Source organism: Oryctolagus cuniculus, chromosome 4 (assembly GCF_051225735.1).
Source record: "Oryctolagus cuniculus isolate XC-2025 breed Fujian yellow rabbit chromosome 4, ASM5122573v1, whole genome shotgun sequence".
Lineage (NCBI taxonomy): Eukaryota > Metazoa > Chordata > Mammalia > Lagomorpha > Leporidae > Oryctolagus > Oryctolagus cuniculus.
The window spans coordinates 170,060,005-170,084,693 of record NC_142870.1 but is presented as its reverse complement, the minus strand read 5'-3'; the positions used below and the strand labels follow the sequence as shown (position 1 = coordinate 170,084,693).

The following is a 24,689-nucleotide window of genomic DNA, read 5'->3' as shown; positions in this document are numbered from 1 at the left end:
TCCTGGTTTCCCACATGGGTGACAGGGGCCCAAACGCTTGGACCATCTGCTGGTGCCTTCCCAGGTGCATTAGCAGGGAGCTGGACTGGAAGTGGAGCAGCCAGGACTGGAACTGTCACAAGCAGCAGCTTAACCGACTGCGCCACAATACTTGCCCCATCCATGAGTCTTTTATGACTTTATATTTCTCTTGGGTGGTACTGTAATAGACCATAGTTGTTCTATCTTTCTTTCCCTTTCAAACCCTTGTTCTTGACTTTCTCCCACCCCCTTTTATGAAATAGAACACACATACAGTAAATGCAACATGCATTTAAGCGCAAGCTTGTTGAATTTTCCAATGTATATACTCCTATAATCGCCACCTACATCAAGACATAGAGCACTCCTATTTCTGCAGGAAGTTCTCCCAGGTCCTTTCTTGGTCAACACCCGCTGACTCCCTCCCTTTGTGACAGTCACTGTTCTGACTTCCATCACCAACAGCAGCTTTTCCTGTATTAGAACTTCATGGAAATGGAAATCACACACTTTCCTTTTTTGTGTCTAGCTTCTCCCACTCAACATGATGCTTTTGAGATTTTTTCCCCTCATTGTTGAATGTGTCAGTAATTTTTTAATTGCTGTTTAGAATTCCACTGTGTGGCTACACCACATTTATGTGTTTCCCAGTTGATGGACACTGGGCTGTTTCCAGTTTGAACTGTTATGAATGAAGTTGCTATGAGCCTTTAGGTACCCATCCCTCTTAAAATTTGGGATAGATCTTTGGTAAACCACTCCCACTCAAACCCCCACCCCCATCCCGATGCCTAACACAATGCCCCTCTTAATGAGAATTTGTTGAAGGATGGTTTCGAATCAACAGTGAGGTAATCAGTCCGATTGCCTTTATTTGGAAAATAAAGTCCCGTGTCAGAACAAAGTCTACTCAGAGTTTCCACTATTATCACAAATAATGAACAAGCAGGTCAGGAAGTCAGACTCCTGCATTTAAGTGAACTATTTCAGTCCTGTTCCCAGCTAAAAATAGCCTAGCATTCCCAGATACATTTTGGTGACTGACTGTGAAAGAATGTAGATATTTTGTACACCACTTTCTTCCCTAAAATGCCTGCTTGTTTCCTTCACCTCATTACCCCTCTGCAGAGCAATTCAGAAACAAGCTGGGCCTGAGTGTAAGTGGAATACAAGTATTCAAAGAGATACAGTGTGCTATACGAAGAGTGCTATTATCCTAGTTAACTGGGAGATGTCTCTCTCTTTACCATCACCTGTTTGGAAGACCACCGAAGACAGATACACTGGGTTTGAATCATGGATCTGAAATCACAAACAAGGCAGGGAACTTAAGCTCTGAATCCCAGTTTCTCATTTCTTTTTTAAAAAAAATTAATTTATTTAAGTGAACAGAGAGGGAGAGGCAGAGAGAGAGAGAGAGAGAGAGAGAGGAAGAGAGAGAATCTTCCATCTGCTGGTTCACTCCCCAGATGGCTGCCACAGCTGGAGCTGGGTCAGTCCAAAGCCAGGAGCCAGGAGCTTCTTCCAGGTCTCCCACATGGGTACACATGGGCCATCTTCAGCTACTTTCCCAGGCACATTAGCAGGGAACTGGATCAGAAGTGGAGCAGCCGGGACTCGAACCAGCATCCAAATGGGATGCTGGCACAGCAGGTGGCAGCTTAACCCACTGCACCATAGCGCCGGCCCCCAGCTTGCTCATTTCTAAACTATGGGTGAATGTCTCAGGGAGGGTTGCTGGAGGACTGGAAGACTGAACACACAAGGCAGGAGCCTCGGTGAAGCCCAGTTCTCGGTGAAGCCAAACCTTCTTCCTGACTAAGCTGGTGTGTTTCCTGTACCCTTTGTCTTTCTGATAACCTGGGCAGCCTCAAGCACCTGTCTGTCAAAGTTCCTCACTCTGGGGCTTGGCAGTGGACTCACTAAGAGCCCTCGAGAATATTTAAAAAAATGGTTTTTTTATTTGACAGGTAGAGTTATAGATAGTGAGAGAGAGAGAGAGACAGAGAGAGAAAGGTCTTCCTTCCTTGGTTCACTCCCCAAATGCGGCCAGCGCTGTGCTGATCCGAAGCCAGGAGCCAGGTGCTTCCTCCTGGTCTCCCAGGCAGGTGCAGGCCCCAAGCACTTGGACCATCCTCCACTGCCCTCCCGGGCCACAGCAGAGAGCTGGACTGGAAGAGGAGCAACCGGGACTAGAACCTGGTGCCCACATGGGATGCTGGCATGGTATTTTAAAATTTAAAGGAAAACAACATACTTGACATCTGTCAGACATGAGGTGGCTCTGAGGAGTTCACAGTTTCAACAATAGAGTGTGGGACATTTTTTTTTTATCAGTGTGGTAGCCTTGCAAAGCTGTGTTTTCTGTGATTGATGATTAAAAAGCAAGTAGCCTAGTCCTGGTCGGGGCACCGGATTCTGTTCCGGTTGCCCCTCTTCCAGTCCAGCTCTCTGCTGTGGCCAGGGAGTGCAATGGAGGATGGCCCAAGTGCTTGGGCCCTCCACCCCATGGGAGACCAGGAGAAGCACCTGGCTCCTGGGTTTGGATCAGCGTGGTGCACCGGCCGCAGCATGCCAGCCGCAGTAGCCATTGAGGGGTGAACCAACGGCAAAAGGAAGACCTTTCTCTCTGTCTGTCTCTCTCACTGTCCACTCTGCCTGTCAAAAAAAAAAAAAAAAAAAAAAAAAAAGCAAGTAGCATCTGAAACTCAGCCTACTCAGCCTGCAACAGGATAACAATGGTGGCATTCATTTCTCAAGGTTTGCAAAATTGGTCAGAGACCAACCAGTACATCCCACTTCTAATTGTGGCTGTTTAAGAATGAAAAAAAAAATTCTTTTTTTCAATTTATATATATATTATTTTTTCATAGGGCTGCTAAGTTTTTAGGACATGAATACTCATTAAGTTGTTTGGAAATTATTCGGTAGGTGTCATTTTTTAGGTATTTTTTCTGGTGCAGGTGACAGTGGACACAGGAGAGTACGTTTGAGGTGTCAACAAATAGCCTTCAGTGGGAGCTGCTCAAAGGACAGTCTTATTTAACTTCTGGGACGTAGAGACAGCAGGAAGGTAGAGTTCCCTAAAGAAACTGTCTCCCTGCAAAGCGGTTTGCTCGAGTTTGTACAGCTGGGGTTAGGGCAGTGTCAAGGGCGTGGAAAAGGGGGAGCATGCGGGCCCTTCCTGCTCCAACAGGCATCTTCACGCCTCGCACGTTGAAGATCGGGCCTGGTGGTCAGGAAGCCGTGTGCCACCTCAGAGCCTGGGTTCGACCTGCTGCCCCTGCTCCTGCCTCCGGTTTTCTTGCAGTGCAGACCCTGGGAGGCAGCAGTGAGGGCTCAGGTGGGTTCCTGCACCCAACATGGTAGACCTGCGTTGTGCTCCTGGTTCCTAAATTTGGCTTCTGTGCGGCCTCAACTGTTGCGAGCATTTGCAGGAGTGAACCAGTGGATGGAGGCTCTGTCTCTGTCTTGCAAATAAATTAAAAAATTAAAAAAAAAATCTGACTCAAATTGGTCTCTTACAACCTTACCTTTGGTCCGTGTTGGTGGTGGTCCAGCCCCACCATGAGTGTAATATTGTGCAGAGGCTTGGGGAACGCTCGGGAAAAATGAGCTCAAGGGAATAAACTGTCTCACAGTTCCTGTGCCCCTCCTTGTGCCTAAATGCTGCACTCTTGGTTATTTAAGGTGCTGTGAACAAAATGACTAAGAGACTAACAGTGCCAGGAACCAGAAAGCTGGGAACTTTGCGCTGTAACAATGCTTACCCTCAGACAGACAACAGTGATAAAAGGATGTAGATTTTGTAGTAGGCATGTAATGATAATCGAAAATGCTGAATCAAATAGTCATGACTATATCTTGTAGGTAGACCTGCCAGACCTCAGGAAACCACTTCTTTAGTTAATTCCTACTTATCCTCAAAACTCAATTTAAATATAACTTCCTCCAGAAAGCCTTCCCTAGTCTACAAGCCTCCTGCCTCCATACTCAGTGCCCTCTAGATAAGAAAATGCTTGTCTATAATTTTAAAATTCTCATCTTAGCCATTATAGCACCTCAGAAGTGCTGATATTCTGTTTTTTAAAAATTATTATTGGGGCCGGCCTTGTGGTGCAGCAGGTAAAGCCACCGCCTGCAGTGCTGGCATCCCATATGGGGGCCAGTTGGAGACCTGGCTGCTCCACTTCTGATCCAGCTCTCTGCTATGGCCTGGGAAAGCAGTGGAGGATGCCTCAAGTGCTTGGGCCCCCGCACCCACGCGGGAGACCAGAAAGAAGCTCCTGCCTCCAGGCTTCGGATTGGCACAGCTCTGGCCATTGCAGCCAATTAGGGAGTGAACCAGCGGATGGAAGACCTCTTTCTCTCTCTCTGTCCCTCCTTCTCTCTCTGTGTAACTCTGACTCTCAAATAAATAAATAAATCTTTTAAAATTATTATTAGTTTAATATTTATTTATTTGAGAGAGAGAGAGAGAGCTCTTCCCTGGATTGGTTCACTCCCCAGATGGCTGCAATGGTTGGGGCTTGGCTGAAGCCAGGAGCCTGGAACTTCATCTGGGTCTCCCATGTGGGTGGCAGGGACCAAGCACTTGGACCATCTACTACTGATTTCCCAGGCCATAGCAGAGAGCTGGAGTCGGGACTCGAATTGGCACCCATGTGGGATGCCGGCACTGCAGGTGGCAGCTTTACCCGCTACGCCACAGCGCTGGCCCCCTATGTGCTGTGTGCTGATCTTCTTCTTCTTCTTCTTTTTTTTTTTTTTGACAGGCAGAGTGGACAGTGAGAGAGAGAGAGACAGAGAGAAAGGTCTTCCTTTTGCCGTTGGTTCACCCTCCAATGGCCACCGCGGCCAGCGCGCTGCAGCCGGCGCACCGCGCTGATCTGAAGCCAGGAGCCAGGTGCTTCTCCTGGTCTCCCATGGGGTGCAGGGCCCAAGCACTTGGGCCATCCTCCACTGCATTCCTGGGCCACAGCAGAGAGCTGGCCTGGAAGAGGGGCAACCGGGACAGAATCTGGCGCCCGACTGGGACTAGAACCCGGTATGCCAGCACCACAAGGCAGAGGATTAGCCTATTGAGCCGTGGCGCCTGCCTGATATTCTTATCACTATTTGAGCTCACGGTCAAAGACCAGGTACAGCTGGGCTTTGCATCTACAGAACGTGGCACACAGTCTAACACATTACAGGCGCTCAGAAGATAATTGTTAATTAATGAAACACAGACAAGTTACATAGGTGATAGCAACTAGTGTTTACCAAAAATTTTATAGGTGCATCCAGGGTTACTCACATGCCAATGTATTGTAAGTTGGGAGATTCGCTATAACTTACAAAGACCATCTCATGATCCGTAAGTTACCTAAATTCAGGCAGGCAAATGCACACAACTAAGGGTGCAGAGCGGCCATCACTGCTCCTTGGGACAGCTTATGGGGAGGACAGGAGAGCAGAACCTAGAATTCAGAATCTCACATTTTATCTCTTTCTGTACCACATAGCGCACCTGGTCAACAGCAATTAAGAGTGCAAACTTCTTGTGGACAAGATCATTTTTTTTGCATCTGCAGCAACGCTTTAAGAATGCTGCGGTGTAGTGGGTAAAGCCTCCACCTGCAGCGCCAGCATTCCATACAGGTACCAGTCCTGGCTGCTGCACTTCCTGTCCAGCTCTCTGCTATGGCCTGGGAAAGCAGCAGAAGATGGCCCAAGTCCTTGGGCCCCTGCACCCACGTGGGAGACCTGGAAGAAGCTCCTGGCTCCCTGCTTCAGCCCGGCTCCAGCCCTGGCTGTTGAGGCCATTGGGGGAGTGACCCAGCAGATGGAAGATTTGTTTCTCTCTCTCTCTCTCTGTGTGTGTGTGTGTGTGTCTCTTCCTCTCTCTGTGTAACTATGACTTTCAAATAAATAAATAAATCTTAAAAAAATTTATTTAAAAAAAATCAAAAACCAAAGAAAGAAAAAGAATAGAACTTTTAGACACTCAAGGCATTCTTACCACAGTGTGCTGGTCAGGGCTCACCAGAGAAACAGACCCTTCTTCGATAGTACAATTTTAACAAAAATTAAACCAAGCCAGATGTTGGGAAGGAAGGATGCTCACGCGTAACACCTGGTCGTGATGATCACAGAGACTGCCAGAACCACAGGCTTGCACGGAGGCCGCCCCCCAGCCTTCTACAAGGACATTTGCCCAGCAACTGAATGCCGGCCTCAGACTGACGTCACCTGGTTGTTAACCACTGTGCAGATTATTGTTTCAAATATCTGATGGAAACCTCCTCAGTTTTGCCTTTAAAAACTTCCCCTCGCCTCACCCTCTTTGGATATGCCTATTGTCTACTATGATATGGGTATTCTCATTACACTGCTCGACCATTTCCAAGTAAATATCATTATTCTTTGGAGAATCTGAGGTGTTTTTTTTTTTGGTGGGTTGACAGTCAAAATAGAAATAGATCGATCACTGGACTTGCCCAGCGGTCCTTACAATCTGCTGTCCGTGAGCTGGAGACCTGGGAGAGCTGGTGGTGCAACGTGCTGTCAGCCAGTCCTGGTCTGGGGCCAGGTGTTTGACACCCAGGAGCACCCACGGCCCAGCGAGGAGCGAATGGCCACTGCAGCTCAAGCAAGGGGCTCTGATTCTCCTTCCTTCACACTGTGTGTGTCGAGAGGAGGACCAACTCAGGACAGAATTTTGCCCACGCGCTTTGGAGAGGGCCCTTGGCTTTCCTCGCCCACACACTCAAATGCTAATCTCCTCCAGGAATCATGTTTTACCAGCTCCCTGGGAACCCCTTTGGCCCGTGTGACACGCGAACCATGACGCATGGTTTGCTTGATGGAGGAACATGCTCAGGGAAATTAAATCCAAAGATGCAAGAATCTTTACAACTCAATGTGAAACACAGAAATATTGGGGAAAAACCCTTCACAGCACAGAAAACGGTCAAGCTTCTTTGAATGTGGGAATCTTATCATTATTTTCATTGACTCCTTCACTCATTCAGTTTAGATTGATCGGACGCCATCAGTTGCCAGGCACCATCCTAGAGAAAACAGAAAAGTTTCTGGAGCTTTTGAGTGCCAGAGGAGACAGACGCTACACAAATAGTCTTGTAATTGTTGCTGGGTCTCACTGGCACACAGGTGCCTTTAGAATGTGTTACAGACCACTTTACCCGGCCAGAATGGTCGGGACTATTAACCCCGCCTATACCGAACGTTGTGAAAGATATACAGCAGTTGCACTCCCAAGCCCAGCTGGTGGGAATTTAGCACCATCCGGCCACCCTTGGCAGTTCCCCCAGAGACCTAGCAATTCTAGTTCTTGGTAATCGAATCAAGATAAATAAAAACGTGTGTCAAAGCATGTCCACAAAGCTTCCTGGCAGCTTTATTTACAATCACTGAAACTCTGGAGCCACCCCAAATGTCAACAGGTGAACGGGTGGACGAATCACGGCACTTGATAGGTGCACCGGAGTAGTATTCAGCAATGAAAAAGAGGGGACTCCAGGCGCACCACGGCACTCAGTGGCTCCTAACACATCAGCCAAAAGAGGAGGAAGCCAGACTCAAAAAAATAAAAAAGATAGATGAATAATCCACAGGTAAACCATCCAGGTGGCGTCGCCCGGGAGGAGGCGTTGCTTGGCTGGGAAGTGTCTGGGACTTCCTGGGGCGGTGGTTACCCCGGCGGACACACTTAGAACTCGTCTATTTGCCTCCGTGCAAGTTAAACCTCGGCTGCTTTGTAAAGTACTCCAGCCACTGTGGCGGTGCCTGGAGCGGGGGGGCACGCCGTACGTTGCTGAGGGAGAATACTCGAGTGCATTACTCCTGTTTTTTATTTATTTTTTTTTTTTTTAAGGCAGTGGGGGTGGAGAGGGGGAATTCCAAGTACCGGAAACTCTCCCTAGTACTGATTTCCAGCGGAGGAGGACTCGGAAGCCACGTGGAGCCACAGCGCCCGCGGCGAAAGGCTCGCCCGGGTCGGGGCCCCAGCTCGCCCCGCCGTCCCGTGACCCTCAGCGGCCGGCGCGCCGCGACAGGGGAGCCGGGCCGGCGGGCGGCTCTCCGGCGTCGCGCTGACGTCACGCGCGCGCTGACGTCGCCGCGGCCGCGGCCTCTGAAGCGGGCCGGGGCTCGGGGGGCGCCGAGTTTGAGTAGTTTGGGGGCCCGGCCGGGCGCCTTGGCGCCGCTCCCGCCGCCCGCCGCGCCCCGCGAGCCGGCCCTCGGGCGGGCGGAGCGCAGTCGCGCCGGCTCCCCGCCCGCACCCCGCGCCGGCGGCCGGGCTGCCCGGCGGCCGCGGCCATGGAGCCCCGCGGCATGGAGTACTTCAGCGCCCAGGTGCTGCAGAAGGACGTGGGCGGCCGGCTGCAGGTCGGCCAGGAGCTGCTGCTGCACCTCAGCACCCCCGGCGCCGTCCCGGACCTGGAGGACGACCAGAGCCGCCTGGCCAAGACCGTCGACGCGCTCACCGGCTGGGTGGGCTCGAGCAACTACCAGGTAGGCGGCGGCGCGGCGGCCCCGGCACGCCCTCCGGCCGGCCCTTTAATCCCGCGGGGGCTGGGGGCTGCGGGGCTGGGGGCTGCGGGGGCTGGGGGGGCTCGGGGCTGCGGGGCTGGGGGCTGCGGGGCTGGGGGCTGCGGGGGCTGGGGGGGCTGCTGGGCTGGGGGCTGCTGGGCTGGGGGCTCGGGGGCTGGGGGCTGCGGGGGCTGGGGGCTGCGGCCCGGAGGAGGACGGGAGGGGGCTGGGGGCTGCGGCCCGGAGGAGGACGGGGGCGCCGCCCGGGACCCGGACGTTGCTCCGCGCCTGTGCGGCGGTCCACGGCCGGGACTCCGCAGAGATGTCAGACTCACTTCTTACTTCTTACTTGTACTTAAATCCTGTTCTAAGCTAGTTCCTGCTTTTGTTGTCCCCCACCCCGTCTCTCATTTTTATAGAACTGGAAAGTTGGCAGTCTTCGTCCCAAACTTCCCGGGGGGCTGCGTTCACCCTGGCGGCGGGTGACAGGGCGCTGACCCCGTGGCTTTTTTTTTTTTATTATTATTATTAAATTTGGCTTTGTTTGTTTGTTTATTGACTACGGGAAGCCGCCGAAAGTGCTGCATCCTTTTGTCTTGCTGCGGGGAGGACCGAGTCGGTTTGAAAGCGTGCGCGCCGGCAGGCGTGGCTGATGCCGCGTCTACACTGCTGCCAGCAGCAGTGTGTGTTTGGGTTGCAGAGGCTGTGCCCCGCAGGCTGTAGGGCCGGCTGCTCTGCGAGCAGCGTGTCGGCAAGTTGTGAGCGCTCACTTTTCTTTCCAGACTGCTAGTGGCACTGTTGCTTTAACATGCTGGCCGGAACCGCCCGTGGATGAAATAATTTTTCCTCAGTAATAGCGCTTTGTAACTCGGCAAGTAGGCAGTGCTCCGAAAACCTTTTTTTTTTCCCCCATGTAGAGGAGAAAGGCAAACTGCGGAGTGCTGCATGTGTGAAGTGAATTTTGGAAAGGTGTAGGCTTCTAGAAAGATAAGAAGCCGTTTGAGAACTCACCACTCCCTTACGGACTCTCTTCAGTATTTTTCAGATGTTTGGGGGAGGTTAACATTTGATGTATCGTCACGGTTTGGGAGACTTTTCTTCTTTTGGGAGAAGCCAGCTGCGTTTGCTTGCTGTTTAAGAAGGGGGTCTACGTCATCGGGGTTGATTGCATGTTGTGCTAGAGGCGGTGTTCCGCTCAAGTGAAGGCTGATGTGCCTTTTTTTTTTTTTTTAAAGATTTGTTTATTTATTAGAAAAGCTGAGTTAGGGAGAGGAAGAGGCGGAGAGACAGCTTCCATCTGCTGGTTCACTCTCCCAGACGGCCACAACGGCCGGAGCTGGGCCAATCCCAGGAATCAGGAACCAGGAGCCAGGACTTCCCCTGGGCCTCCCACATGGGTGCAGGGGCCCAAGGACTTGGGCCATCTTCCACTGCTCTCCCAGGCCACAGCAGAGAGCTGGATCGAAGTGGAGCAGCTGGGATCGAACCAGCGCCCATGTGGGATGCTGGCCCTGCAGGCTGGGGCTTTAACCCGCTGTGCCCCAGCGCCGGCCCCTGATGTGCACTTTCTTCCACACTGGCCACAGAGACTTGGCTTTGGGACATTTCACAGCCAGAGCGCAGCCTCATCTCTTGGAGCGCACTCTGATACCAGAGCATCCCGACTTTGCATTTTGTCTCTCTGCTCCGTTTCCGCTCAGTGCCGAGTTTATTTTTCTTCACTGGACGTGGAGCATTAGACTCCATCAGGGTCTGAGCCAGGTTCTTACCTGCCACTACAGCGCATGCTCTTGTTCCTCCTAGAGACCGCACCCTCTGATGATCCTACAGTCAGAAGAGGACCTCCACGGGCTCCCATCACCTCCACACTCGCCCACGGAAATGCGCTCATGTGGTCTGGAGCACATTTCTGAGTGTTGTGTCGGTGCTCACAAACGTGACGTGAAAGACTGAGGATCAGAAGCTAAGGAAAGAGAGAAGTGGAGAATGACTCAGGCAGAGCAGACAGCAGATCTGGAGGCCCTAGTTTTGCCGAGGAACGGAAAGAGGGCCAGCGGGGCTAGAGGTTAAATGACTGAGGTGTTAGGGTACCTGGGGAGGGGACCGCAGGTGGGAGATGTTGCGCTCTCACTCTGCCTTTCAAGTAAATTTAAATAAATAAGGCATTTAAAAAGGAAAGTGAAATCGAGGAGGCAGTGGAAACAACCTTTTTGGATTTCATTGTAACTATGGTGGAGGGTTTTTTGCAGGGGGAGTGATTGGGCCACCAGAAGTCACCTGTTGGATTGGATTGAGGGTTGAGAGAATAGAGCATTCAGGAATAAATTGCCTTGGCTGAGCAATAGAATAGTGCTGTTTACTGGAATGGGAAAGACTAAGAGAAAAACAAATTAGGTGAAGGAAGTTAAAAGTGTGGTTTTGACTGTGTTAAGATTAACATCCAAACTGAGATGTTAAATGCATACTTTGAGTCCTCATTTCAGTGGAGAAATCATAATTTGAGATTAAAAATATGGGAATGGGGCAGGTATTTAATATCGCAGTTAAAGATGGCTTTCAGATAACCTGTGTCTCATATTGGAGTGCCTACATTCAGTGTCTGACTGACTCCAGCTTCCTGAGAATGCATACCTTGGGGGCCACTTGGTGATGGCCCAAGTGAGTGAGTTCCTGCCACCCAGGTGGCAGACCCAGATTGAATTCCTAGCTCCTATGGTTGTCCTGGCCAGCGCTGGCGTTCACATTTAGTGGAGTGGATCAACAAATGGCAACTGTATCTACGTCTCTGTCTCTGTCTCTCTCCGTTGCTGGATTTTTTTGTTTGTTTGTTTGTTTTTTTAAGATTATTTATTTGAAAGAGAGAGAGGTCTTCCATCTGCTGGTTCACTCCCCAATTGACCACAACGGCTGGAGCTGCGCCGATCTGAAGTCAGGAGCCAGGAGCTTCTTCTGGGTCTCCCACATGGGTGCAGGGACCCAAGGATTTGGACCATCTTCTGCTTCCCCAGGCCATAGCAGAGAGCTGGATCGGAAGAGGAGCAGCCAGGACTAGAACCAGTGCCCATATGGGATGCTGGTGCTTCAGGCCAGGATGTTAACCCATTGCGCCGTTGCTTTACCTCTCAAATGAATATATTTTTTGTTTTGTTTTTGAATTTTCTTTTTTTATAATTATTTTTAAAATTTTATTTAAGGCATATAAACTTCATTGCATTTCATATATACAAATTTAGGAACATAGTGATTCTTCCCACCTTACTTCCTTCCCACCCATACTCTCATCCTCCTTCCTCCTCCCTCTCTCACTCCCATTCTCATTTTTTTGCAAAAATCTGTTTTCAGTTAACTTTATACTCATAAGATTAACACTACACTAAGTAGAAAGTTCAACAAATAGTATTAAGAAAAAACACAAAACAAAAATAAAAAACATTATTCCTCAACAATCAAGACAAGGGCTGTTCAAAAATAAATAAATACATTTAAAAAAATTAAGCAAAATATGGAAATAGGCTTGTAATATATGTGCTCTGGTATTTGGTTTTTGCTAAGGATGGTTCTGCGATTTTAGTAGTCCTCTAGTTTTAAGTGATACTATGAAAAGAACATTTCCTTCATAAAATGCTGTTAAGTATGATCCCCACCGTTTGAAGAGGCTTTGGTGCGTGATCAGGCACTGTCTCAAGTGCTTTGTTTGCATTATCTCATGTAATCTTTACGCTGTCTTAGGAAGTCCGTATTTTCCTCCTGTTGTAGAAAAGAAGACAGAGTATCTTGCTTTAAGTCAGAGGCTTGGTCAGTCATTGTAGTGCCTGAGCCGACAGAGATTAGCATATTCAGATTCCTTTCATCTACTTTTATGAGCTTCTTCAGTACGCTATTATTTGTAGCTCAGCTTTCACTTTAGTATATTTTGAGGATTATTGACATTTATGTTGCATCTACAAGCATAATGGTTGACTCTAAACATGGAAAAAGCAATAATTAGTATTTATAACTATGTAGTAGTGCTGGACTAAGTCATTTACTAGGATTTCATGTCTTTTCTTCAATCTAACATCACAGCCCCTTTGATGTTCTAAGGATACTTTCCAACGTCACTATTACCTCAGCTATATTTCCTCTAAGCTGCTTTCCCAGGCCACAGCAGAGAGCTGGATCAGAAGAGGAGCAGCCGGGACTAGAACCGGCTTCCATATGGGATGCTGGCGCTTCAGGCCAGGGCTTTAACCTGCTACGCCACAGCGCGTGCCCCTAAGCTACCTGTTTCTTAAAGTGTACCATTTTTTAGTTTGCCACAAAAGTTAATATGGATGGTATATTAATAGTTACAGCATAACAGTAATATATTAATGTGTGCATGTATTTATATATGGATCTTGCCTGTTCCTTTTTTTTTTTTTTGCCATATCGCATGAATACCCAGATTGTTTTCCGTTTTCTGCCATTGACATGCCCTTTTATATTGTCACCTCTGTACATATGCATGAGAGTTTGTCCAGGTCATGATTCTCATTCCTTTCAGATTCAGCGCCCTCTTCACAATCTTGAAATAAAATTTCTGGAAAATGCCCAATACACATAATTTTTAAAAATCCCTGTAGTGTCCCAGCTATACCATAAAGGAAACTTATACATAATTTACTGTGAGATGAAATATATTTCCATTTATAAATCTGTCAGCCTGACTGCCCAAGAAATGTAATGATAGTCACATCACATCACTACTAGGACATTCTGCTATAAATGCTGTTGCTGTCAGTTAAGACCACTAATCGGTTGTGCAGTTGTTGGCAGTTCAGACGTCACAGTAACTTTACTGTTGGTGATTGTGGTATTCTGGAACTCTAAATTCTGAATCTTACCTCTTTGATATCCAATTAATGAGTTTGAGTACCCTACATGATATTCACTTCATTAAGCTTTCAGCTTCCCACTCTTTCTTGACTGAGCAGATAACATTAATCACAGCTTACAGTCATTCTTTAAAATTTTGCTGATTCTGTTTACTTAAAAGGCACAATGACAGAGAGAGACGGAGATCTGCTGTCTGCTGATTGACTCCCCAGATGCCCAGCGACAGCCCGTGGTAGGCCAGGCTGAAGCCAGGAGCCTGGGACTTCTTATGGGACTCCCACTGGGTGGCAGGGATGCGTGTGCTTGAGCCATCACCTGCTGCCTCCCGAGGTGCAGGTTAGCAGGAAGCTGGGTGCGAAGAGGAGCAGGACCTGTGAGCCAGGCACTCCGATGTGGGATTCAGACATCCCAAGAGGCATCTAACACTCTGCAACCTCCTGCCCCTTTGCATTCATTCTTAATTCCTCTTGCTTTATGGTCTTTATTTGGTAAAATGCAACACTGGTAGTTCAACTCTGCCTAGCCCATACCTGCACCAGTGCAACCAAGGGTGAATGGAGAAAAAAAAAAAAAAGACCTCTTTTACGGCTTCATTTTAAATCTTGAGCTTGAAGGTGTTCTTCATGCTGCCTAGCACTCGTGCTGTGTTTTCTTGGTTCATTTTCTCTTTCTCTGAGACAACTATTTCACCTTTTCTCTCCTCTCAGACTGACCGGTATCTCTCATCTTCATCACTGTGAGCTGAGGGCTTCCCACTTCACTGAAAAAATTCTGAGAATTAAAATTTCTCATTTAACATGTATTCAGGCCAGCGCCGCGGCTCACTGGGCTAATCTTCCATCTGCGGCGCCGGCACCCCGGGTTCTAGTCCCGATTGGGGCACCGGATTCTGTCCCGTTTGCTCCTCTTCCAGTCCAGCTCTCTGCTGTGGCCCGGGAAGGCAGTGAAGGGTGGCCCAAGTGCTTGGGCCCTGCACCCGCGTGGGAGACCAGGAGAGGCACCTGGCTCCTGGCTTCAGAACGGCACAGGGCGCTGGCCGCAACGTGCCAGCTGTGGTGGCCACTTGGGGGATGAACCAACGGAAGGAAGACCTTTCTCTCTGTCTCTCTCTCTCTCTCACTGTCTAACTCTGCCTGTCAAAAAAAAAAAAAAAAAAGATGTATTTATTTATTTGAGAGGTAGAGTTACAGACAGAGAGGGAGAGACAGAAAACCGCTGGTTCACTCTCCCAGTGGCCACAACGGCTGAGGCTGGGCCAATCCAAAGCCAGGAGGTTTTTCCGGGTCTCCCACATGGGTGCTGGGGCCCAAGGACTTGGGCCGTCTTCAGCTGCTTTCCCAGGCCAAAACAGAGAGCTAGATGGGAAGAGGAGCAGCCAGGACTCAAACCAGTACCCATATTGGGTGCCAGCATCACAGACAGAGGCTTAGTCTACTACGCCACAGAGCTGGCCCTAGAATTAAAATTTCTTAGGACTCCCATTACTGTACCTACTCACCTGTCAGCATTTATACCCACAGCAAGCTCTCAATATTTGTTGGGTCAGTGAATGAACACATTTGTAATTTGCCTGATGATTGTATTTCTGGAAAACTCTTGTATTAAAACCATGCCACCACCACCAAAGGAATTAAATTTTAGGCTCTTAAAACTTCATACCAGGTTGTCATCTACTTGAATGTTTGGCTGCAGGGTATCGCCATGTACTTCTGGGCTGTAAATCTCCGGATAGTAATGTTGTATACCCTTCTTCCCCACCCCTAGTGACAACCAGTATTCTTGGGTGCACAAGGATGCTTCAACAAGTTAATGGAAAACATAATTAAAAGGTAAAATTTGAGGCAGGTGTTTGGATCACCAGCTTAAGTCTTGGGACACCTAAGCCCAAATTGGAATGCCTGGTTCAAGTTCTGGCTTCTCTGCTTCTAATCCAGCTTCCTGCTGGTACTCATCTTGCACGTAGCAGATGATGGCCAAAGAACTTGAGTCCCTACCACTCACAAGGAAGACCTAGATGGAGTTCTGGGCTTCTGCCTTGCCATTGCTTGACATTAGGGGAATGAACCTGCAGATGGAAGATGTCGTGCTCGCTCTATCTCTCTCTGACTCTCTCTCTCTCTCTCTCTCTGCCTTTCAAATAAAAAATAAATAAATAAAAGATGCTTATTTTGGTGTAAAAGCTTTTTTGAAATCCATGCATAATTTTTTCTTTTTTTTTTTTTTTAAGATTTATTTATTTATTCAAAAGTCAGAGTTACACAGAAAGAGAGGGAGAGACAGAGAGTGACAGAGAGAGGTCTTCCATCCGATGGTTCACTCCCCAATTGGCTGCAGTGGCCAGAGCTGCGCTGATCTGAAGCCAGGAGCCAGGAGCCAGGAGCTTCTTCAGGGTCTCCCACACGGGTACAGGGGCCCAAGGATTTGGGCCATCTTCTACTGCTTTCCCAGGCAATAGCAGAGAGCTGGATCAGAAGAGGAGCAGTCGGAACTTGAACCGGTGCCCATGTGGGATGCTGACACTACAGGTGGCAGCTTTACCCGCTACACCACAGCACCAGCCCCGCATAATTTTTTCCTAATTACATTTTCCATAAACTTTGAAGTACCTTTGTATGTCTAGAAATGGAGGTATTGGGTTATACTTTCATTTCCTTTTCATGTCCCCTGCATTCTTTCTACAGCTAATCACTATGTATAGTTTTATGTCACTGTATCCCTTATCTCAAAAAATTATTTGAGAGAAAGCAGAGACACTGATGGAGACCTCCCATTCATTGGTTCATTCCCCAGTGCTACAACAGCTGGGGTAGGTCCAGGCTGAAGCCAGGAGCTGGAAACTCAGTCCTGGCCTCTGCTATGGTGGTAGGCACAGGTACTTGAGCCAACGCTCCTGCCCTTCAGGGTCTGCATTAGCAGGGAGCTGGAGTCAGGAGCCAGAGCCAGGTTCTCAGATAGGGGACATGAGCATCTTCACACTGCGTGTTTCTCTTATTTTCTGAGGGGAATTGTTTTATTGTTTATATATAAATAACCTGTTTCTTCAGGTTTTTCAAATTTGTAAGATTTTACTCATTTAATCTGTGTATGCATGCTCACTTGCCAGTTACTTTGTACTATTCTTTTACCAAGTTTCTTAGATAGTTTAGTTTTGTGGAAAAAATGTCTACGCCTACATTATTTCCTAAGAGGGAAGAACGTTATAGGAAATATGATTGTTATGTTTAAAAATATGTGGTTTTTTTCTGTTCTCCTTGTGGTGGAGAAACATTTCATAATTGTGAGTTTTTATTCTTCCTGGGGTCAGAAAACTCTTATTGTCTGGCTTTCTGACTTTGCAAGGAAATTTTTTTTTTAACCTTTTCTTTTAAAGTTTATTATGTATTTTATTTGAAAGGTAGAGTTAGAGAGAGAGGGAAGAAGAGACATCTGCTGGTTTGTTTCCTAAATGGCGGCACTGGCGGGGTGGACAGGTTGAAGCCAGGAGCCAGGAGCTTCATCTAGGTCTCTTATGTGGATGTCAGGGGCCCAAGCGCTTAAGCCATCCTCTGCTCATCATAGCAGGGAGCTGGATCAGAAGTGGAGCAGCAGGGACTTGAACCAGCGTCCCTATGGGATGCTGCAGGCAGCAGCTTTACCTGCTACATCACAACGCCAGCTCCATCAAGGAAAGTTGTTGATTGTGATTCTCAAATTGAGCATACTCATTACCGCCGCATGTATTTACTTACTTACTGTCTGCTGATGTGGTTTCTGTTGACAACATTTTTGATCTAAACTATCTGGAAAATTATATATTCTATTGAATTGAAACTCTGTAGTCAAGGTGACACAACTTCTATATAAATTTATTGATATCAGATTACTGAAATGAGTTCTACCACTTGTGATTCAGCAGTGAAGAGACCAAGAGAGGGAATGAGAGAGAGAGAGAGAGAGAAAGAAAAGGAGTGGGGGAAATAATCCTTCAGTTCTGAGACTTCTTAGAGTTAGGTAGATTTTCATTAAATTCTTAAAAAATTCAGTTTCATTATTTAAAAACACCCTAAAATTTAAGATTAGTCTTAGCCCAGATTTGTTTTATGGAGTTTGTTTTTCTGCTTGTTAGAAAGTATATTATGCATTCTTTTAGGGAAAAATGTGTTATATTTTAAAGGATCTGAGCAGAGGCATTTCGATTCCTAAGGAAGTGGTGAAGAGCAAAGTGGAACATTGCTCTCATTTCCTTTAAGGGTTTATAATATTCTACTACTGAGAAGACTTTTAGCTTAGTGGAAAGATGTCCATATGGGGATTAAGGAAAGTTGTTCGTAATTCCATATGTAATTTTAAAAAAAGATTTATTTACAACCTGTGATGCCCAGGTTTGCGGCACAGGTGCAGCAGGAGTCTGGGGTGAGCTGGCTGGGCCTGGGGCTCCCGTGCCACCACTTCATCTGAACCAGTGAGTGGTGGATTGGCCCCAAGCAAAGGCACTGTGTATGTGTCCAGCTTACCCTTTTCCCTGACGAACAGTGACCTATATGGAATATTTTCCAAGTATGGCAAAGTTGTAAAGGTTACTATATGAAAAATAAAGATACCAGGAAGAGTAAAGAGGTTGCATTTATTTTGTTTTTGGATAAAGACTGCACAAAACTGCACCAGGGTGATAAACAACAAACAGTATTTGTAGAGTGAAAAAGCAAGCATTGCTGTCTACAGTGGAAGAGTGGCTGAATTCATCCGAAGACGAAACTACTTTCAGAAATCCAAGTGCTGTGAACGTGGGGAACGTGGACACTTAAGTTATGCCTGACCTAAAAATATGCTTGGAGCACATGAACCTCCAAAGAAGAAAGAGAAAAAAGTTCCTGAACCAGAGGAAGCAGAAGAAAGTGAAGACGAAGGGGAGGACCCTGCTCGGGACAGCCTCACCAGGCCATAGCCTTCCCGCAAGCCCAGCTGAAGACGAACAAGGACATGGAGACCCAGTCCAGGGGTCCCTCCACATCCGATGACTCGAGACGGCCGAGGATGAAGAAAAGCACATGCTTCAGTGATGAGGAGGAGCTCGGTGACTGAAGTGACGTTTGCTGTGTGAATGTCCCCAAGATAGAAAAGCCCAGGAGCGCACAGTTCAGCTGAGGGCCACGGTTACTTTTAGAATTTGAGATAAAAACACTTAATACCAAACAGTTTTGTACTAGAAAGCAGTTCATAGGAAATTTAAAAATAAATAGAAAGTATTAATGTTTCTCTCTTGCCTTAGCACAGTTCAGTTTGAGTATCCCCAGTCTGAACTGAGCACTGCGAAATCTGAATTCTTGTCAGTGCCAGCACAGTGTCTCAGGAAGGGCATCGTGACGGTGTTACACATCCTGTGTCCTGCTGCCTTCAGGCTGTGTACATGAAGCTTGATAAAACCTACGTGAAGTTCATATTTAGGCTTGGTTCCCATCCCTGTTTGTGCAACTACTAGAAAATCCAGAAAAACCTAGAATTCAAAATACTTCTGGTCCCACGTATTTCAGATAAGAGATATACAGCCTGTACTAAAAATCAGCACTTGCTAGTACTAATCTGAAAAGAGCTAATTTTAATAAAAGTAAGAAAATATTATAATAATACCGTTGTCATCCCACGAGAAAATGGTATTAAAGTGATTTATTTGAGATGTTCATCACAAAACTTTACTTGTGTCTGATTGGTTTACATAGCTTTCAAAATTTAATCTTCAAAACAGATACTTCATAAAATGTTAATAAACTTTTTCAAAAGAATTTTGTCTGTAAAAAATAGATTTATGTATTTGAAAGGTAGAATGACAGGGTGGTTTGCAGGTGAGAGTGGGGGGAGTTGGTGAGGGAGGCGAGGCTGCTCTTCCATCTGACAGTTCAGTCTGCAAGAGGCTGGGACTAGGGCAGGCCAAAGCCAGGAGCCAGGCGCTTCATCCTGCTCTCCCAAGTGTGTGGCAGGAACTCTAGTACTTGACCCAGCTCTGCAGCTTCCCAGGTGCCCTAGCAGGGAGCTAGATGAGCAGCAGAGTGGGCAGGACCGGAAGCGGGAGCTCTCATATGGCATGCAGTTGTCCGAAGCAGCAGCTTAATCCGTGGTGCTACAGCCCCCACCTCACATACGTAGATCTTGATACTGCAATGTCAGATACACCTATCGTATTCTTTAGATTGCATTGGCTATTATTGGGTCTTTATTATCCTAAATAAATGTATTTATACAATTAAATATATTTATTATCCCAATTACTTATGTAACAAAAAGTTAGTTTTTTTTTTTTTTAATTAGAATTACATCGAGTATCTTTTTGGAAAGAATCAGTGTCTTTATAATATTAACCTGTTTTTATCCATGAAAATTAAATTATTGGTTTGTGGGGTTTTTTTTTTTCCTTTTATTTAAAAGGCAGAGTTACAGTGAGAAGGGAGAGAGAGAGATCTTAGATCTTCCATCCTCTGGTTTAGGGTCACAGTGACCCTGGACTGGGCAAGGCCGAAAGCAGGAGCAAGGAGCTTCATTCTGTCTTTCAGGTGGGTGCCAGGGCCCAAGCACTTGGGCCGTATTCTGCTGCTTTCCCAGGTGCATTAGCAGGGAACTGGATGGAAATGAAGCAGCCGGGACTCAAACCAGTGCCCATTTGGGATGCCGGTGCTGTAGGCAGTGGCTTAACATGCTGCACCGTAGTGCCTGCCCCTAGGTCGTCTTTAATGTCTTTCAATGATGTTTCATTATTTTCTCCAAGTAATTTTTGTTAGGTTTACTTTTAGGTAATTTATCATTTTGAGAGTGTTGTAACTTTATATTTTTAATTGTTTTTTTAAGATTTTTATTTTATTTGAAAGGCAGAATTAGAGAGACAGATCTTCCATTTGCTGGGTCACTCTCCACATGGCCACAACAGCCAGTGCCGGGCCAGTCTGGCACCAGGAGCTTCATCTGGGTCTCCTATATGGGCACAGAGGCCACTGCATTCCCAGGCACAATAGCAGAGAGCTGGATTGGAAATGGAGTAGCCGGGACTCAAACCAACACCCATAAGGGATTCTGGCGTTGGAGGTGATGGCTTTAACCCATTACGCCCCAACACCAGCCTAAAATTGGATTTCCCAACATAGAAAAATGAAATGGCTTTGGTGTATTGATCTTTAAAAAATGATTTATATATATATTTATTTATTTATTTATCTGAGAAGCAGAGTTAACAAAGAGAGAAGGAGAGACAGAACTCTTCCATCCCCTTGTTCACTCCCCAGTAGCCAAACAGCTGGAGCTGGACCACTTGGGAAGCGAGGAGCCAGGAGCTTCTTCCTGGTCTCCAACTTGGGTGTAGGGGCCCAAGCATTCAGGCCATCCTCCATTGCTTTCCCAGGCACATTAGCAGGGAGCCAAATCGGAAGTGGAGCAGCTGGGTTTCGAACCACTGCCCATGTGGGATGCTGGCTCTGCAAGTGGAGGCTTACCCTATTACACCACAGCACCCATCCAGTATATTGATTTTGATAGCCAGCCTATTTCTTTTTTAAATTTTTTAATTTATTTGTATTTATTTATTTTTTTTTGACAGGCAGAGTGGACAGTGATAGAGAGAGAGAGAGAGACAGAGAGAAAGGTCTTCCTTTGCCGTTGGTTCACCCTCCAATGGATGCTATGGCCAGCACGCTGCGGCCGGCACACCGTGCTGATCCAAAGCCAGGGGCCAGGTGCCTCTCCTGGTTTCCCATGGGGTGCAGGGCCCAAGCACTTGGGCCATCCTCCACTGCACTCCCAGGCCACAGCAGAGAGCTGGCCTGGAAGAGGGGCAACCGGGACAGAATCCGGCGCCCTGACTGGGACTAGAACCCAGTGTGCTGGCACCACAGGCGGAGGATTAGCCTATTGAGCCATGGTGCCGGCCAGCCTATTTCTTACTATGTAATTTAAAACTTCACTTTCAATTTGTGAATTTTTTTTACATTTTTCTTTACATACAGTATCAAATAATAATTACAGTTTAAAAATTATTTATTATTTGAAAAGGAGAGACTGAGAGAGGTTGTGTATGCTGGTTCACTGCCCAAATGCTTGTAACCAAATGCTTGGGCCAGGCTGGAGCTAAGACACTGCACTCAATTCTGGTCTCCCATGTGGTGGCAGGGACCAGCTGTTTGAGAAATAACCTGCTGCCTCCCAGGATACACATTAGCAGGAAGGCAGCTGTGAAGCAGAGTCAGGGCTTAAACCCAGGAACGTCAATATGGGATGCAGGTGTCTAATTGCTGACTTAATTTCTGTGCCAAATGCCCACCCCATGGCCATTTTGCTTCTTTTCAGTCCTATAGTTATTTTTTTAAAAAAGATTTATTTATTTGAGAGCGGGGGGGGGGGGGGGGCGGGCCTTCCATCTGCTTGTTCACTTCCCAAATGGCCACAAGGGCCAGTGCTGAGCCCATCTGAAGCCAGAAACCAGGAGCTTCTTCTGAGTCTCCCAAGCAAATGCAGGGGCCCAAGCACTTGGGCCATTTTCTGCTGCTTTCCCAGGTGCATTAGCAGGGAGCTAGATTGGAAGTGGAGCAGCCGGAACTTGAACTGGCGCCCATTTGGAATGCCAGCACTACAGGCAGAGGCTTAACCCACTGTGCCACAATGCTGGCCCCTGGTCCTTTAGTTTTGCTTGATTTTGATGTATTGGCCAGTGCTCTTAGAATGAGGAAAAATAGGGGCCAGCGCTGTGGCTCACTTGGTTAATCCTCAGCCTGCGGTGCCAGCATCCCATATGGGCGCCGGGTTCTAGTCCTGGTTGTTCCTCTTTTGATCCAGTTCTCTGTTGTGGCTCGAAAAGCAGTGGAGGATGGCCCAAGTGCTTGGGTGCCTGCACCCGTGTGGGAGACTAGGAAGAAACACCTGGCTCCTGGCTTCGGATCAGTGTAGCTCCAGCCATAGTGGCCATTTATGGGGGTGAACCAACGGAAGGAAGACCTTTCTCTCTGTCTCTCTCTAACTCTGTCAAATTAAAAAAAAAAAAAAAAAAAGTGAGGAGAAATAAGAAAGTCGATATCCTTGAGTTGTTCCTGGGTTTAAGGGTGTATTCTAACATTCATTGTTAGGAATTGTGTTTACTATAATTTTTCTAAAACAACTTTATTGTGGAGGATTTTGAACTATGTGAAGATAAACAGTAAAATAAATTCAGCCACAGCACACTGATCATCCCATAACGAGTCCATCTCCATCATTGTCACAAATCATAGATATATCCCTAAGGCTTTTTAATTAGTGTCTCAAAGATAAGTGCCTTTTAAAAATGTAGCATAACTTTAGTGTTACAATTATTACCACAGTTACAAAATAATAATTGTTTGATATCAAATATTCAGGGTTCAAATTTCCAAAAATTTTTAATTATTTTTATAAATATGTTTTAAAGATTTGTTTATTCATTTGAAAGGCAGAGTGATAGATCTTCCATCCACTGGTTCACTCCCCAAGTGGCTGCAACAGCTGGATCTGGACAAGGCCGAAGCCAGGAAGGAGCTAGGAACTCTGTCCTGGTCTCCCAACTTTTTGAGCCATCTTCCTAACCCACTGCACCACAGCACTGACCCTTAGTTCTTTAAGAAAAATCAGGATCCTAGTAAGGGCCACACCTTGGGTATAGTTTCCTATTGCTGCAGTAGCAAATCAGCTCACATTTACTTTCTTGCAGTTCTGGAGGTCAGAAGTCTGAAATGAACTTCACTGGGATGAAACCAGTATGTCAGCTGGACCAGATTTCCCCTAGAGGATTTAAGGGAGACTTGAGGACTGCAGGCTGCCTGCATTCTTTGGCTTATGGCCTCTTTCTCCATATTCCAAACCCGCAGTGTAGCATCTTCAAGCCTTCCTGGCCTCTGTCTTGTCACATCTCCTTTGACTATGATTCTTGACTTCCTTCCAGTAAGAACAATTGGAATAAGCCAATATATACACAGTCAGCTAGTTTGGCAAAGGGGCCATGCGTATACAATGGGGAAAGGGTAATCTGTTCCATAAATCATTGGGCAAACTGGAAAATAGAAAATGTATAGTGTAGAAAATGAAATTGGACCTTTATCTTTTATCAAAAGAAAATAGCTAAAGACTTACATGTAACTGAAACTGTAAAATTCTTACAAGAAGACATGGGGAACTATCCTTCACATTAGTCTGGCCAGTGCTCTTTCAGATTTGACATAAAAGTACATCAACACAAGCAAAAATAAGCAAGTGGGACTACATCAAACCAAAAATGTCTGCACTGCAAAGACAAAGACAGTCTCCTAGTTAGGATAAAATGCAAACCATATATCTGTTATCCATATACCTGATAACCATACATTAATATCCAAAATGTGTAAGGAGCTTATACAATTCAATAGCAAGAACGTAACCAAAAACGAAAACCACCTAAAAATCCCAGTTAAAAAGCAGTCAGAGGTGGACATTGTGGCTCAGCAGATTAAGCCATCGCTTGTGATGCCCACATCCCATATTAGAGTAACTGGTTCAATCCCAGCTACTCTGCTTCTGATCCCGGTTCCTTCCAGTGCATTCTGAGAAGCAGTGGATGATGGCTCAAGTGCTTGGGCCCCTGCCACCCACACAGAGGACCTGGATGGAGTTCCAGACTCCTGTCTTTGGCCTTGCCCTGCCATATCTGTTGTAGACATTGGGGAAGTGAGCCAGTAGGTAGAAGAGATCTCTGTCTCTCTTTGTCTGCCATTTTGCCTTTCAAGTAGATGAGAATAAACATTTTTTAAAATGGACAAAAACCTGCATAGAAATTTCTCAAGACATGTAAATGGCCAACAGGTATATGAAAAGATACTCAATATCAGTAGTCATCAGGAAAGTGCAAGTTAAAGCCACAATGAGACATCAGCTCTCACCCATTAGGATACCTATTATCAAAAAGTCAAAAGATAATAATGAGTGTGCGTGAAGATGTGGAGAAAAGGGCATTCTGGGGGCCGGTGCTGTGGCATAGCTTGTAGAGCCGCTGCCTGCAGAGCCAGCATCCCATATGGGCATGGGTTCGAGTCCCAGCATCTCCACTTTGGTCCAGCTCTCTGCTTTAGCCTGGGAGGACAGTAGAAGATGGCCCAAGTCCTTGGGCCCCTGCATCTGCGTGGGAGACCTGGAAGAAGCTCCTGGCTTGGCGCAGCTCTGGCTGTTGTGGCCAGTTGGGGAGTGAAACAGCAGATAGAAGATCTCTCTCTCTCTCTCCCTCTCCCTCTTCCTCTTCCTCTTCCTCTTCCTCTCCCTCTCCCTCTCCCTCTCCATAACTC

General features: G+C 46.9%; 1 protein-coding gene and 1 pseudogene across 46 annotated transcripts in view; both read left to right on the top strand.

Annotated features, from left to right (window-relative positions):
* Positions 1–8,042: 8,042 nt before the first annotated feature.
* CLASP2 (cytoplasmic linker associated protein 2) overlaps positions 8,043–24,689 on the top strand; it is a 207,835-nt gene continuing 191,188 nt past the window's right edge. For all 46 annotated transcript variants that reach the window (XM_051818589.3, XM_051818584.3, XM_089331273.1 and 43 more), the window contains exon 1: positions 8,043–8,538. In XM_051818589.3, the coding sequence (XP_051674549.1) occupies positions 8,344–8,538 (195 nt within the window). In that variant the 5' untranslated portion in view covers positions 8,043–8,343. The remainder of the gene's footprint in view (positions 8,539–24,689) is intronic.
* Positions 17,690–18,585, top strand: LOC103350392 (zinc finger CCHC-type and RNA-binding motif-containing protein 1 pseudogene; annotated as a pseudogene).